The sequence below is a fragment of the Tiliqua scincoides genome, chromosome 2 (genome assembly GCF_035046505.1).
Source record: "Tiliqua scincoides isolate rTilSci1 chromosome 2, rTilSci1.hap2, whole genome shotgun sequence".
Classification (NCBI taxonomy): domain Eukaryota; kingdom Metazoa; phylum Chordata; class Lepidosauria; order Squamata; family Scincidae; genus Tiliqua; species Tiliqua scincoides.
Genome location: NC_089822.1, coordinates 10292177 through 10306582, shown reverse-complemented (window position 1 = coordinate 10306582; position 14406 = coordinate 10292177). Strand labels below are relative to the sequence as shown.

The 14406-nt window shown below is 44.8% G+C and overlaps 1 protein-coding gene across 1 annotated transcript in view; it reads left to right on the top strand.

The window, feature by feature from the left end:
* MBD2 (methyl-CpG binding domain protein 2) overlaps positions 1-13176 on the top strand; it is a 58904-nt gene extending 45728 nt beyond the window's left edge. Inside the window, exons 6-7 of the mRNA XM_066615324.1 lie at positions 10127-10271; positions 11698-13176. Coding sequence (XP_066471421.1) covers positions 10127-10256 — 130 coding nt within the window. The 3' untranslated portion in view covers positions 10257-10271; positions 11698-13176. The remainder of the gene's footprint in view (positions 1-10126; positions 10272-11697) is intronic.
* Positions 13177-14406: the final 1230 nt, after the last annotated feature.

Genomic DNA, 14406 nt, shown 5'->3' with positions numbered 1-14406 from the left:
ATGTAACTCGCCGGGCATTGGATCTGTGACCCTGTGATCCAATTCCAAGCTTCCACAAGCAGGAACTGTGCATGATGTTCAAGTGACGTATTTTCTTGATGCAAACTTGAGAGAATTGATAAATGGGCTTTGGCCAATGACTAATTTTGGAAGGAGGTTTTCCAGACAAATTTTCAAAATCATCTCTGTGCTCATATGATTTAGAAACTTGGAGCCCAGTCCTATCCAGGGCCAGCCTGTGTGATGCAGAGATGCTGCATCCTGTGGGCGGAGGAAGGGGGACAGACAATGTGTTACTACAGACAGTTGCCCTAGGAAGAGCCAAAGAACCCAGAAGAATTTTTCAGTGACTTTCAACTGCTGTGTTCCAAACTCCTGTGGCAATCTCCAGACCTTCTGCCGCACACTGGTTTAAAATCGCTGATTTACAAGGCAAAAGTGCACACTCCAAAGAGCTGGTCTACAATAGCGCAAACCTGTTTTATAGCTGCAGTAGGGGTATTTGTGTGTTTTGAACATTGACTTTAAAATTAAAGTCTTCTTTCAAATAGATAATAATAATAAATAATGTATTGGCAACCTTCAGTCTCGAAAGACTATGGTATCGCGCTCTGAAAGGTGGTTCTGGCACAGCGTCTAGTGTGGCTGAAAAGGCCAATCCGGGAGTGACAATCCCTTCCACACTGGGAGCAAGTGCAGTCTGTCCCTGGTCTGTCTCCCTGGCTATGGGCCTTCTTTGCCTCTTTGCCTCAGACTGTTGGCCAAGTGTCTCTTCAAACTGGGAAAGGCCATGCTGCACAGCCTGCCTCCAAGCGAGCCGCACGCAGGCCAGGGTTTCCCACCTGTTGAGGTCCACTCCTAAGACCTTCAGATCTCTCTTGCAGATGTCCTTGTATCGCAGCTGTGGTCTACCTGTAGGGCGCTTTCCTTGCACAAGTTCTCCATAGAGGAGATCCTTTGGGATCCGGCCATCATCCATTCTCACGACATGACCGAGCCAACACAGGCGTCTCTGTTTCAGCAGTGAATACATGCTAGGGATTCCAGCACGTTCCAGGACTGTGTTGTTTGGAACTTTGTCCTGCCAGGTGATGCCGAGGATGCGTTAATAATAAATAATGATAGCATTTGTATCCCATCTTTCTCACTCGCTCTCACAATAAGTCTTACAGACTCACATAGGCAGGTTACTAAATCTCATGTTTACAATAATTGTTCTACAAGCAGCTTGTAGACCCCCTTCTCTTGCAGAGGGAATCCTTCATGGCATAGTCTTATCTGGGTATGCCATCCAGCTTCCAGCAGGTGCAGTTTCAGGTTGGCCAAGCTGTGAATTGTTCTTGGACGCTTACTCTCCATACCCCTCTGCATTTCTGTGGTGTCGCTTGTGAGTCCATCACTCTCTCACAGGTCACAACAGCAACTCCTCCTGGTGCTGTTCTCTCACAACAGCTTTTTTCCGGTCTCCCATCCAACTTTCAACCAGGACTACTCCTGCTTAACGTTCTTTGGGCAGCCTTCAGCTGGTGGCGTAGCGGGAGGGGGGGTGGAGATGCCAATGGGGCAGAGAGGCTCAGCGCGGTGGGCAAGCGGTCCCTCCCTTCAGAGCCATTCCCAGCGGTACAGCTCCATTTTGCTCCCCCCCCCCACTGGCAATGGCTCCGAAGGGCAGGGTCGCTTGCCCACTGCGCTGAGCCTCCCTGCCCCACTGGTTTCTCTGCCCCCCTCCAGTTATGCCACCGCCTTCAGCTCAATTACCAGATTACACCTCCTGCTCAGACCATGCCTCCTGCCTGAATTATCTGTTGGGGAAGGGGTCCAGTCTTTTCCTGGCTTGAGGGTTTTTTTTAAAAAAAAATTGTGGTACATTCAGCAGGTACAGTCCAGCAGGAACAGCTTTGCCATGTGTTCTGCAAATGCGCATAGACCAATGTGTAGATTCCACAACAGTTTCTCAAAGGCTCAGAGAACCTTCTGCTTTATCTTTTGTGAGCGAAAGCTGAAGGCATCCTGGTTGACGAAGCATAGTTTAATGAAACAGGTCAAAAGAGCATGTTGACTATTGAGCAACCTTGGAACTTGAGAGAATAACAGGGCCTTGGATGTCATAAACCCCCAAACCTTTTTCTCTTCCCTTCTGCAAGTTATTTCAGCATAATAGTCTCCAGCATCTCTTAAAGTTCAGGGCTAAGCATTTTTTTCCAGCTTTACTACGTCCCGTGTGATGTAAAGGAGGCATAAAAAGTTAACGCAGCATGGTTTCCCCCTCTCGATTATTTCATCCTCCAGCAGGAGAGAGCAAAATCATAAAAAGAAGCATCATGACTTTTTATTTTGAACAATTGACATTTGCTGCACTCATCACCAGAGGGCACTCTTGAATCACAGTTGTCTCTGACACAAGCCAAATAAGTTTTTGTCTGAAAAACAGAGCTGTGAAGGTTTGCTTGCTCCAGAAAGTCATATCCACTTTCTCTTCCTTCCTTTCTTGTCCTTTCTCTTGTTCCCTCCCTTGCTCTGCCCCACTCCCTCCCCCCCAAGACTGTACAATGTTTGCATGGGTAACTGTTGATTCAGTTGCATATCAAGAGAGTTTTGTTTCCACATTGCTTTCTCTGCATATTAGCATAAGAAATAAAGCTTAACGTTTTAATGGGAAAGTCATTTGCTTCAAGCCCAGAGTTCTTATTTAACTTTTAATGAGGCATTTTCACTTAAAGGTGGTTCATCATGCATTTGTCAGTTGACCTTCTTGATTTTACAGGGCAGAGCTTCTGTCACTGGTAAAATCTGCAGGACAGGTTTAGTTGCTTGGCTGTGCCCCAGTTGTAGTACTGTGCTGTGTTCCAAAAGATCTGCATTTCAGTTTGCACGCTCCTCTTACTCATTTTGGTATATATAGAGGAGACTTCAAAATTGCGGTGATTGAAAAGACCTGTGTGTTTCCTCTGGGGCTGTGATGCGAGGATCTAAAACGGTGTCATAATTTAGCATACTACTTCTGTAAAGTTATAGGTGCTGGATGTAATACAGAGCTGATAAAAACCATGCCTGTGTAGTCCCTTTTAAGATTATGAGAGAGCCTACGCTTTTTCCTCATGGTACCCTGTATCTTTTTTTTTTTTTTCCTGTGATGTTTCTCAATATTGGTATGACTTCCTCAATGTGTGAGGCCTGGAGCAGTTGCCCTCTAGAAAGGACTTGACTTGACAGGCTTGGGCCTCATCCTGTGGTCCATTGTGCAAAGCAGCCTGTAGTCACTGAGCTTGTGTTCAGCAAAGAGACATTTGCTAATACTCCTGTCCTTTATAAGCCAGACATTTAATCTTTTGGGAAACTGCTTTGATTCTAAGACTCTCTGGCTGGTATTGAGCTGCTTGGATTGAAAGAGAACCAAGGCAAAAGGACCTAGAGGAGGAGGAAGCAGAAGTAACGGTTCAGTTAAAGAGGAGGAAGTAGTAGCATAGCTAAGGGAGGCCAGAGGGGTACAGGGCCCTGGGTATCATGTCTGATGGGGTGCCTGGCTGAGGGTACCTTAAAAGGTTGTTGTGCCTTTGCTGGGCCTCAAAGGGCCTTCTGGAGTCTTCCGAAAGGCACTTATGGTTTTTGGCCTCCAGAAAGCCCTCTAAGGCCCAGCAGGGGTACAACAATGACATTTGGGGGGTGTTGTTAAAAATTTTTGTGCCCCTCCCTGCCGCTGGGAGGCAGGAGCTTGAAGGCTGAGCAAGGGAGTGGACTGTTGCACAGGAGATAATGGAGGAATAAGATAAAGAAGAAAAACAGAGGGAAAGGCCTGAGATGGAAAGAAAAACTGGAACAGTGAGTGAGGTCAACCTGGCCAGGGAGACTGAAACTGTTTGAGTTCACCAACCAAGTCTTTGGTTGCAGTGCACAGAGGCCGACTGCATGGGTTGTTCTTTTGCCGGCATTTGCTTCTTCTCAAAGTGATGCTTCTCCATGATTCTCGCTGAGGGCACTGCATCTTTTACGGTCCCCCACACCTTAGCACCTGCCATTCATTTACGTCATGTTTGCTCTATAAATGTCACAGGATGATAACTCTTTCCCAGCCTTTAAAGCAACCTTGGCTTTGGAATCTGATGTTTTTTTCTCCTCTCCTCCGTCAGTTGTTCTATATGCTCTGGGTACCTCTTTGGAGTTGCCCGACCTGCACTTTGTAGAACTATCCTTGCATTGCTTGTTTTAAAAATAAATCTCATTCATCAGTGCTGACATGTCTGCTCCCTGACACTACTAAAGTTTGGCTCACTACAATGTGCTGAATGGGAAGACAAAGTAAAAGCTCTATAAACAGCAACATAAAGCATCTTTATTTAGAGAGATGTGCTTTACAAGCCACATCTTTAGCCTCAGCAGGAAGTTGACCTCACAGCTTTGAAAGAAAGCAAAAGGCCAGCTTCTCTTCTCTGATCATGGCCTTTAAAACACATGGATGTTTTGACAAACCTTTGGGAGTGGGGTGGGGGGAGTGTTTACCTGCCTGTGTTTTGAGCCCTGCTTATCCTCCTTTTAAAGTATTGAAGCTCCTTCAGTACTTAAAAAGTACGTTCAACTTACAAGTACATCTTTCAACCCTGACTTCCAGTTCGCAGTCAATGCTGCTGAATTCAGAAGCTGCTCAGTAGCTTTCCAAATATTCACAGTGAACCTGACAACATTCAGAAGGAAATTGAATGTGAAACTGACAGTTTCCCAAGTGAAATTGACAGCTACAGCAAAAGAGACCAGGGGGATTACCAAACTTATGAACAATGCAACTTACAAACAAACTTCTGAAACCTAACCTGTTTGTAAACAGAGGGGCTTCTGTATTTTGTAGCTGTTGGCAAATCCTTGTCCAAATTGATCACCAGCCAAGTCCTGGCCAAAGGCATGCCTGTTGGACATTTCTTGGCAGCTGGAAAATCAGGATCCTTCAATAATTGGGTGGGGCAAAAAAGGAGGCTTTACTGCTGGCAGGAGTAGCTGTCTTCTCAGTAGCTGCTGACTGACTGCCAGTTTGTCTTACAATGCCCCCAGGGAATTGCACAAAGTGATGACACAGCATCATTCTCAGGGTGTTCTGGGGGGGAAATTAGAGGGTGCTGGGAAGACCTCTGCCACTGCAGAACCAGTGGTGGTGACAGCAAATAGAAGTGGGTAAAAAATGTTAGGCGGTTTTCTCCCTTTGTCTCAGTCCCGCTTACAATCCAAGCTAGCAGTTCTCCTTTGAAAACTTGCAGCTCATCCCAAGGCCTGTAGTTGTCAATGGCCATTGATATATGCATCCTCCATATGTTTGTCTAACACTACAGTAAAAGCCACTTGAGCTTGTGGTCATTACCTCATCCTATGGTGAAAGTTAGTGAATATAAGACTAATATTTCCCTGCATTTGTCCTGATCTTTTACAGCAGCTGCCAATCTAGGCATATAGCAGACCTGTTTGTACATCTTGTGTTAAGTTTTAAAGCTGCAAGGGCCAGTTCAGGCATTACTCAAAGTGGCCCACTTAAGCATCAAGGGGGGTAGACAATAGGCACATGTCTCAACCTCAGTGATTCTCATGCTGCCCTCTATAGGTCTTCTCTGTGTTGTATGTGATGTCGCTTCCGGGAGACTCTTCCAGGTTCTGTGGCTCTGTTTTTAGGGCAACTTCAGTAGTAACAAATAGTCTTCCTCTGTCAAGGGAGGGACAGATAATTTGTTACTATAGACAGTTACACCAAAAACAGAGCCACAGAACCTGGAAGAGCTTTTCAACCATTTTCCACCACTGTGTTCCAAACTCCCACAGCATACCTGCACACCTTTTGTGGCAAACCAATTTGCTGTGGTGGACTGTTTGAAAACTGCTGGTCATCTGAACATCCCCTCAGTATGACGTTTAAATGCTCCTTTAAAGTAGTATTTAAAACTACCTGTTGGGTGATGGTTTGGACACATTATCTGCTTGCATGATGAGGTGGCAGTGGGCTCAGAGGTGTTTGCACCCACGTAGCTCCCCCACATGCTGAAGAGGTCTGGTCAGAGTACCATTCAAATTGGCACTTTGAGAAACTGAATAATCCCCCAAACTCCAATCACATAAATGGGCAATAATTCATTTCCTCTTTTTCCCCCCTTCAAAAATGAACATTTCCTTTGTTTCACCACTTTTATCCACCAGTTTCTGAAACAAGGTTTGTTTTTCAAGTCAGAGAGGGCTCTGGGAATAGCTCTAGTGAAATGGTAGCCAGGTCCAGTTACAGGTTAGGTTTAAAAACCTGACATGTTAGTCTAATGTCTTGGGTCATCCACTTTCAGAAAGTTGAAATGGGATTGCTAACACTGTCGTGTTCCACTTTAGTCATTTTTAGCCAGCCACCTAGAACAATCAGTGTGGGGTTTGCTTTTCACTTTCTTGTTTTGCAAAATGTGCTAACTGGGATTGGGGAAATATTGCAGAAGAATATTTGAAGATGAGAACTCTATACTTCTTCTAATATTCTACATTCTTTGAACTCTTCTTTTTTCCCCCCAGTTGGTTTTGAGATAATGAAAAGTATATTTGGGAAACGAAGTTCACTCTCGTTGCTTAGCTTTATAAAAGCCTTACAGGCCTTCAGAGCTGTTGTCTGTTCACTATTCCCCAGCAGCAGTGATGGTGGAGAATTGTGAGATATTTTTCTTTCCCCTTCCATTCAACTCTACATTTTAGCTTGAAACTCTCCAGTGGCTTCTTTGTTCTTGAGTTTGACAGATCTGCACTTACGTTACCTCCTCTTCTTGGGGGGGGGGGAATAATGAAGGACACTCTGTTCATAGCTGAGGTCAGAGATCCCCATATTTTAGCATGGTGAGTCACTTCTGGCAAGAGAACAGTTATTCTGTTTTTGGCTAATGTCACTAAGGGCAACTTCACACATGACTTTCATCTCCCTGTGACATTCCTCAACCATACAAATGCCAGACTTGGCTTAGTGCTCTTTTTAAAGTAAGACAAAGGGGCACCAAGAATATGGCACGTGCAATGGAGTGGCCACAAGATTCAGGTTTCTTGTTTTGTGTGCTTCCTGGTAGAGGCCACTGAGATACAGGAAGCCGGACTAGATGGGCATTTGGCCTGATCCACTGAGGCTCTTATGGTGGTAGGACAATGGTGTTCTTCTTGTTATGGAGTTCTCTTCCTGGAGAGGCTTGCTTGGTCTGATTCTTACTGAATTTTCAGAAGATAGCTGTGACTTTTTACGCTATGAGTTGTTCTGAGTCCCTGATGGAAGAAAAGGAGGATAGAACATTTTAAGAAGAATATTACCAATAAATAATGGACATGAGGAACAAATCCAGTCATTGCTCATGCAGCTGAGTAGTGCTTGAAATTTTTGCAGTGAATGCCAAAATTTTATGACAGTTCCCTTTGATCACCTAGAAATTAAGTAGGGCTCTTTCCTAGCCACTTAATCATAGGAGTTTAAAGCAATTTAAACCATCACATGTAAATTTATGCAGATTTGTTAACCATAAGTTTTGAAGAAGAAAAAATAATGCTTTGTTCCGAGGTTGCATGTTTGCCATAGTAGATATGATCTTAAAAGAGGCATTCCCTTTGAGTGTGAAAGTTGGAATGCATCTTCCCAGATATCAAGTGCCACCCACAATTTTTATCAGTGCTTTCATTAAAATCACTCTTAAAGGAAGAAAAAAATTGCCTAATAGGAGGTGCTTTTTTTTAAGGCTAGGAGAATGTTTTGAATCAATTAATTTAACGAACAACTCAGTTAAACTTTTCAGCCATGCTGCTAAGCATTGCTGCTAAATGTCAACATTCACTATGTTTCTGAGGGGCGGTTGGGGTGTTTAGCTTAGAGCACTTTCTTCTCAGTCACTAAATCCTGCCTCAAAGATAACTTCTCAGTGGGATCAATGGATGTGTATGAGATTAATGTGGGGCCAATGCTGAGTTACCTACAAGGAACCTCATTAAAAGAATCTCATAATTTGCCTCAGCAGGGAGCACACATTTTAATTTCTAATAAGACTTTTCATATGCAGATAGTTTTCACATTAGGGGCAGCAGGCGCTTTCCTTGAAGCAGAAACACCTAATGATTGTTTGTTTACAAAGCACATGGCGCCTTACAAAGTGAAAGGACAAGACCCTCCTCTGAGTGATTTTCAACCTTTTTCATTTCATGGCACACTGACAAGGTGCTAAATTTGTCAAGACACACCATCGGTTTTTTGACAATTGACAAGGCACACCAGGCTGTTGGCGGGGGTGGGGGGTGGGGGGCTCACATCTCACAGTGGCCCTGTTAATAAATGACCCTTCTCCAATCTCCCATAGCACACCTGCAAAACCATTTGCCACACACCAATGCGCTGCAGCACATTGGTTAAAGTCACTTAACTAGGAAAAAAAATGCACAAGGAGACAACTGAGGAAGGGAAGAATATGCAATTTATTTGAATTACACATTCTTGGACTTGGTTCAGAGGGATCTGATGCCTTTAAGTATGTGCAACCTCCTGATTTTAGAGGTGGAGTGTAAAGTCATGCACATTGGGGCAAAAAATCAAAACTTCACATATAGGCTGATGGGTTCTGAGCTGTCTGTGACAGATCAGGAGAGAGATCTTGGGGTGGTGGTGGACAGGTCGATGAAAGTGTCGACCCAATGTGCGGCGGCAGTGAAGAAGGCCAATTCTATGCTGGGGATCATTAGGAAAGTTATTGAGAACAAAACGGCTAATATTATAATGCCGTTGTACAAATCTATGGTAAGGCCACACCTGGAGTATTGTATCCAGTTCTGGTCACCGCATCTCAAAAAAGACATAGTGTAAATGGAAAAGGTGCAAAAGAGAGCGACTAAGATGATTACGGGGCTGGGGCACCTTCCTTATGAGGAAAGGCTACGGCGTTTGGGCCTTTTCAGCCTAGAAAAGAGATGCCTGAAGGGGAACATGATTGAGACACAAAATTATGCGGGGGATGGACAGAGTGGATAGAGAGATGCTCTTTACACTCTCACATAACACCAGAACCAGGGGACATCCACTAAAATTGAGTGTTGGGAGAGTTAGAACAGACAAAAGAAAATATTTCTTTACTCAGCGTGTGGTTGGTCTGTGGAACTCTTTGCCACAGGATGTGGTGATGGCGTCTGGCCTGGACGCCTTTAAAAGGGGATTGGACAAGTTTCTGGAGGAAAAATCCATTACGGGGTACAAGCCATGATGTGTATGTGCAACCTCCTGATTTTAGAAATGGGCTATGTCAGAATGCCAGATGCAAGGGAGGGCACCAGGATGAGGTCTCTTGTTATCTGGTGTGCTCCCTGGGGCATTTGGTGGGCCGCTGTGAGCTACAGGAAGCTGGACTAGATGGGCCTATGGCCTGATCCAGTGGAGCTGTTCTTATGTTCAGGTTGTGTCTGTTTTCTTGTGTGTTTCCTGAAGCATTTGGTGGGCCGCTGTGAGATACAGGAAGCTGGACTAGATGGGCCTATGGCCTGATACCGCAGGGCTCTTCTTGTGTTCTTATATCTGGGGACTACCAAAGGCTTCACAGAAAGGGTGGGTCTTAAGAAGCGTTTGAAGGAAGTGTGAGAGGTGGCATCATGGAGGGTTGCCCAGAATCCTTTGCCCTTTTGGAAGTGACGCATGTTCCTTCATGTGCCAAAGGCCTTCTTAGCCCCATCCCTATTGGTGATGCATGCACATTGCCCTGCTTCAGGCAATTACTGATCATAACAGGGTGGGGCATTGTCAGTGCATTGGTGGCAGTGGTTGGACTAAGCTGGGCACACTATATCAGGAAGTCCTCATGTGTACAGGAATGGGTGGGGCCCTCATTTCTGAACAGGAAGCAAATGGATATGAAAACATGGGTCTGCAGCAACGAAATAAAAGCTGCTTTACTGTCCCAAGTAGAAGTCAGTGTGATTAATCCACACCCAGCTATGTGGATGCCACGGTGAGGCTCTTGTTTGTCATAAATGATGTGTGTGTTCCCCAAAAGGGAGCCTTAATGCAGGAATGGAGAGCTTTATCCTGGTCATTGTATTGGTCATTTCTTAATCCTTGATTTTCAAACTGGAGAGAGAGAGTTTTTTAAGCATGAATTTTTCTATTATTCCACAGAAAACAGGAAGAGCGAGTGCAGCAGGTACGAAAAAAACTGGAGGAAGCGCTCATGGCAGACATCTTATCCCGAGCGACAGATGCAGCTGACTTGGATGAGGTTGAGATGGACAACGGAGAAGAAGCATAGGAATCAAAGAATTGGGTACAGTCAGAGCTCCGGGAGGAGGTTTCATGAAATGCCAAATTAGTGTGCTTCCCCCTTTGCAGCCATGGTCATGACTGCTATTAAAGACAAGTGCCAGAAAGATGCTAGAACATCCTTGCTAGAACATTCTTAGTGGCCTCCACTCTTTTCTTCAGAGCAGAGAAATGGCCTGGTCCCTCTCTGCAGGGCTTGCACAGTGAGACAGGTGGTAAAGAGAGAGAATAAATGACTAGCAAGAGACAGGGAGGGTGGAAGCTTCAACTGTCCCCCACTGAGAACCATTTCAGACATCCTCTCTTCTTGTTGGGTTGGAACAGCAGCTGCAGTTTCTCCACCTGTTCCATTCCTTGTACAGCGACATTATGTCAGACATGCAACCTTCTAATTTATATTGTCCCAGGGATGCATAAAGTACTATATCGGGATCTGATACATCTTGATGCTGGGAAGCGTGAAACCTTTGGTTTTGAAGCTGTTGTGCAGGAAGTGTGAGCAGCTTGTGTTTCTGTGCAGCTGAAGAATGTCCGAAGTGGCTGTAAGCACCTTTGGAGTGGAGTGAGACTGCAGTTCCCAAACTTACGATGGTCATGGCACCCTTCTTTCATGGCTGCCTCTCCTTCCTGGCTCTTCTGGGTACTGCCATCTTGGATTGTGCAAGATCTCATATGATCCAATATGGCAGTGCCCAGGAGAGCTGGGAAGAAGAGGCCACCAGGGACATCCTGCAGTGCCCTTGTGAGTTTGCCATGGCACCCTCAGGTACTTCACAAACAGTTTGGGAACCACTGGAGCAGGGTATTATATTTTTAAAATGAAGAGAGCATGTGGGTGAAAGTTTTAAGCATTGATTCTGCAGGGAGTTGGGACCCTTGAACAGCCTCTGGGTAACTGTTGCAGTTGTGATGACTACTACACCCCAGTGTGGAGAACTAGCCATTTTCCAGTGCAGCTCATTTTGCACATCAGCTCCCTCTGACATTGCCACAGATTTCTTTCTATGACTTTCTCACTGGGGTCAACTACTAGAAGAAGTCATCAGAGGGAGAGCAAATTGGTGGGCTGGCAAGTGGGCAGAGCAAAATGAGATCTTTCTGCCAGTCTCGTAACTGAGAAAACTGCTCCAGGTACTTGGAGACTTCTGTCCAGTCGGTCTTTGAGGCTGCTGTGTACAGTAGGAACATGCAATTTACCCTTATCGAAACTTGTCTGAAGTCCCTTGAAAGATCTCGGATGTTTTTTTCTGGGGAGAAATGCTGACATTGGCTTCAAACATCACTTTTTTGGAGTTTTTGGTGCCAGCCTCAAAATTCGTTTGGAGCTCAAATTTCTGACTATAAAAACAGCACATGTATAACACTGATTCTCTTTCTCTCCCCCTCCTCCCAAACATCTTCCCCACACTTTCCCTATGTTCTTCTTACAGGTACTTTAAAACAGAACTATCCCCAAAAGAAATTCCTGGAAAATGGAGGCAATCTCCCTCCTCCCCTACCTCCATTGATCTTTCATGATAAAGAAGAAAAGGACCTGACAGATTTATATAGCTTTCTAATAGCATTAAAAACCAATGCCTTTTGAAGGGAGGGGGTTCTTTTTTGTGTGCGTTTGATGTATATATCTTATTCAAGAAAGAAAAGAAAAACACAAACTTTATTTTGTGTCTTATGACCTTAAAAGTCTCTTTTTGTAATGTCAAAGAATTCCCTGCAACCAAAGCTGAGCTTTAGATGCATGGTTGCAATTCTACGTGGAACTATATGGCTAGCACTAAAATATTCAGGTTTGAATGTTTTTTTTTTTTGTTTGTTTTGTTGTGTGTGTGCAAGCAGCAGTGCGCTTGTAACAATGAATCAGGCAAAAATGGATCATTTTCCAAATTAAAAAAAAAATAATTGTGACATGTATGTACATATATTATATAAAAGATTTTTATACTGCTGTTGAGTGAAAACACCTGTACAATGTCCCATCCTTCTCAAAAGAGAAATAAATAATAATTATATTCAAAGCAATTCAATTTTTAAATCTGTGATGCACTAGAATGGAGGCAAGTCAATGCATTCATGACCATTCATGCCCAGCTCACAGCCCTGATCGTTAGGGCAAAGATGGTTGGTTGGATTCTAAGAACCACAACCGGCGTTCCGTTTGCAGAATGGGACTTCTCCCACCCCTATTTCCCATTGTAGCTCCCATTTTCCTTTGCCCCAATTCAATCCTTAGGGTTAGCAGACCTTCAGGAATGATGTGGCAGGTTTGTGGGGGCTGCAGCTGGGGGAATCACCAAATATTGGGGGACCCCACTTGCACGAGCAGAAGTGCCTTGCACAAGCAGCCCTTTGGACCCAGCCCATTGTAGTCCAGTGGGTGGAGTGTATCTGGGAGACCTGAGTTAACTGGCCTTGACCCAGCTCTAGTTGCTCTTCAACTCTTTGCAACAATGGACGCTGGTTGGGGATGCATAGTCTTGTCCCCGTCAGAGACATCCCTTAAGTTCAAGGGGAACTGGATAAGGACGTTCCATTACGGGGTACAAGCCGTGATGTGTATGTGCAACCTCCTGATTTTAGAAATGGGTTATGTCAGAATGCCAGATGCAAGGGAGGCACCAGGATGCAGGTCTCTTGTTATCCGGTGCACTCCCTGGGGCATTTGGTGGGCCACTGTGAGATACAGGAAGCTGGACTAGATGGGCCTATGGCCTGATCCAGTGGAGCTGTTCTTATGTTTTTATAAGGACTGTGTTGAACACCAACCAACTGTGTGGAGCTCCCATGCTGGATTTGGGCAACTGTTTTTCAGCCTCAGTTCCCCATTTTTAAAATGGGAATAAATGACCTACCTCACAGGGTTGTTGTGAGGATGAACCTAATAAAGATTCTGAAGCACTTTGCAATTTAAATGGTCTATATGCTGGTGAATGACGATTGGCCTTCACTCAGTGCACAAAAAAAGGCTGACAAGCTCAGGGGTCCGTAATCTTGTTTTGTTTGCAGCTTCATTTCCTCCTATAACCTTTGCTTTCAACACTGTGAATGTAATAGCTATGTTTATTTTGTGTCAATTCTGGATCCCACCTTATCTTAAAGGCTTATGGCAAGTAAGTCCTTGTGATACAAAGACATCTGCAAGAGGGATCTGAAGGCCTTAGGAGTGGACCTCAACAGGTGGGAAACCCTGGCCTCTGAGCGTCCCCCTTGGAGGCAGGCTGTGCAGCATGGCCTTTCCCAGTTTGAAGAGACACTTGGCCAACAGACTGAGGCTAAGAGGCAAAGAAGGAAGGTCCATAGCCAGGGAGATAGACCAGGGACAGACTGCACTTGCTCCCAGTGTGAAAGGGATTGTCACTCCCGAATCGGCCTTTTCAGCCACACTAGACGCTGTTACAGAACCACCTTTCAGAGCACGATACCAGAGTCTTTCGAGACTGAAGGTTGCCAACAATGGCAAGTAACAACCAATCATAACAGTGGAAGGAGGAAAAGATCAAGGAAATGGAACTCTTTCCCTGTGAGGAGAAGCTGTATTAAGTGGGGGGGGGGGGGGGTTTGCTGCTTTAAGATTAGGATATAGATAATACATCTAAGGAGAGAATGACAGAGGCTTTGAATATTACAAAATGGGTCACAGAGAGCAGATAAATAGTTTTCTCCCTATCTGTAATGCTCAATTTCCCAGTCAAGCTGTCTAGCTGTAGGTTTGGGACTGACAAAATACTGAAGGGATGTATTCCTTTATCCAAGGGGCAGCTGACATGGGTTTTGCTACCAGAATAATAATAATAATATAATATAATACAGGTATTTATATACTGCCTTTCTTGGTCTTTATTCAAGACTTTATTCAAGGCGGTTTACATATGCAGGCTGATTAAATCCCCGTAGGGATTTTTACAGTTGAAAGAAGGTTCTATCTTTCAAGAACCACAACAGTCCAGATGTTTCACTCTGATCTGGTTTCACATTCTGGCCTCCATCCTCCCACGCTCAGAGCAGATGGAATGGCTCGACTTCAGCTTGTCAGCTGCTTCAAGGTCGCACGGTGCCGGTGGCCTCGAACTGGCAACCTTTGGATGTTATCTTCAGGCAAATGAAGGCTCTACCCTCTAGACCAGACCTCCTGCCCAGAAGAG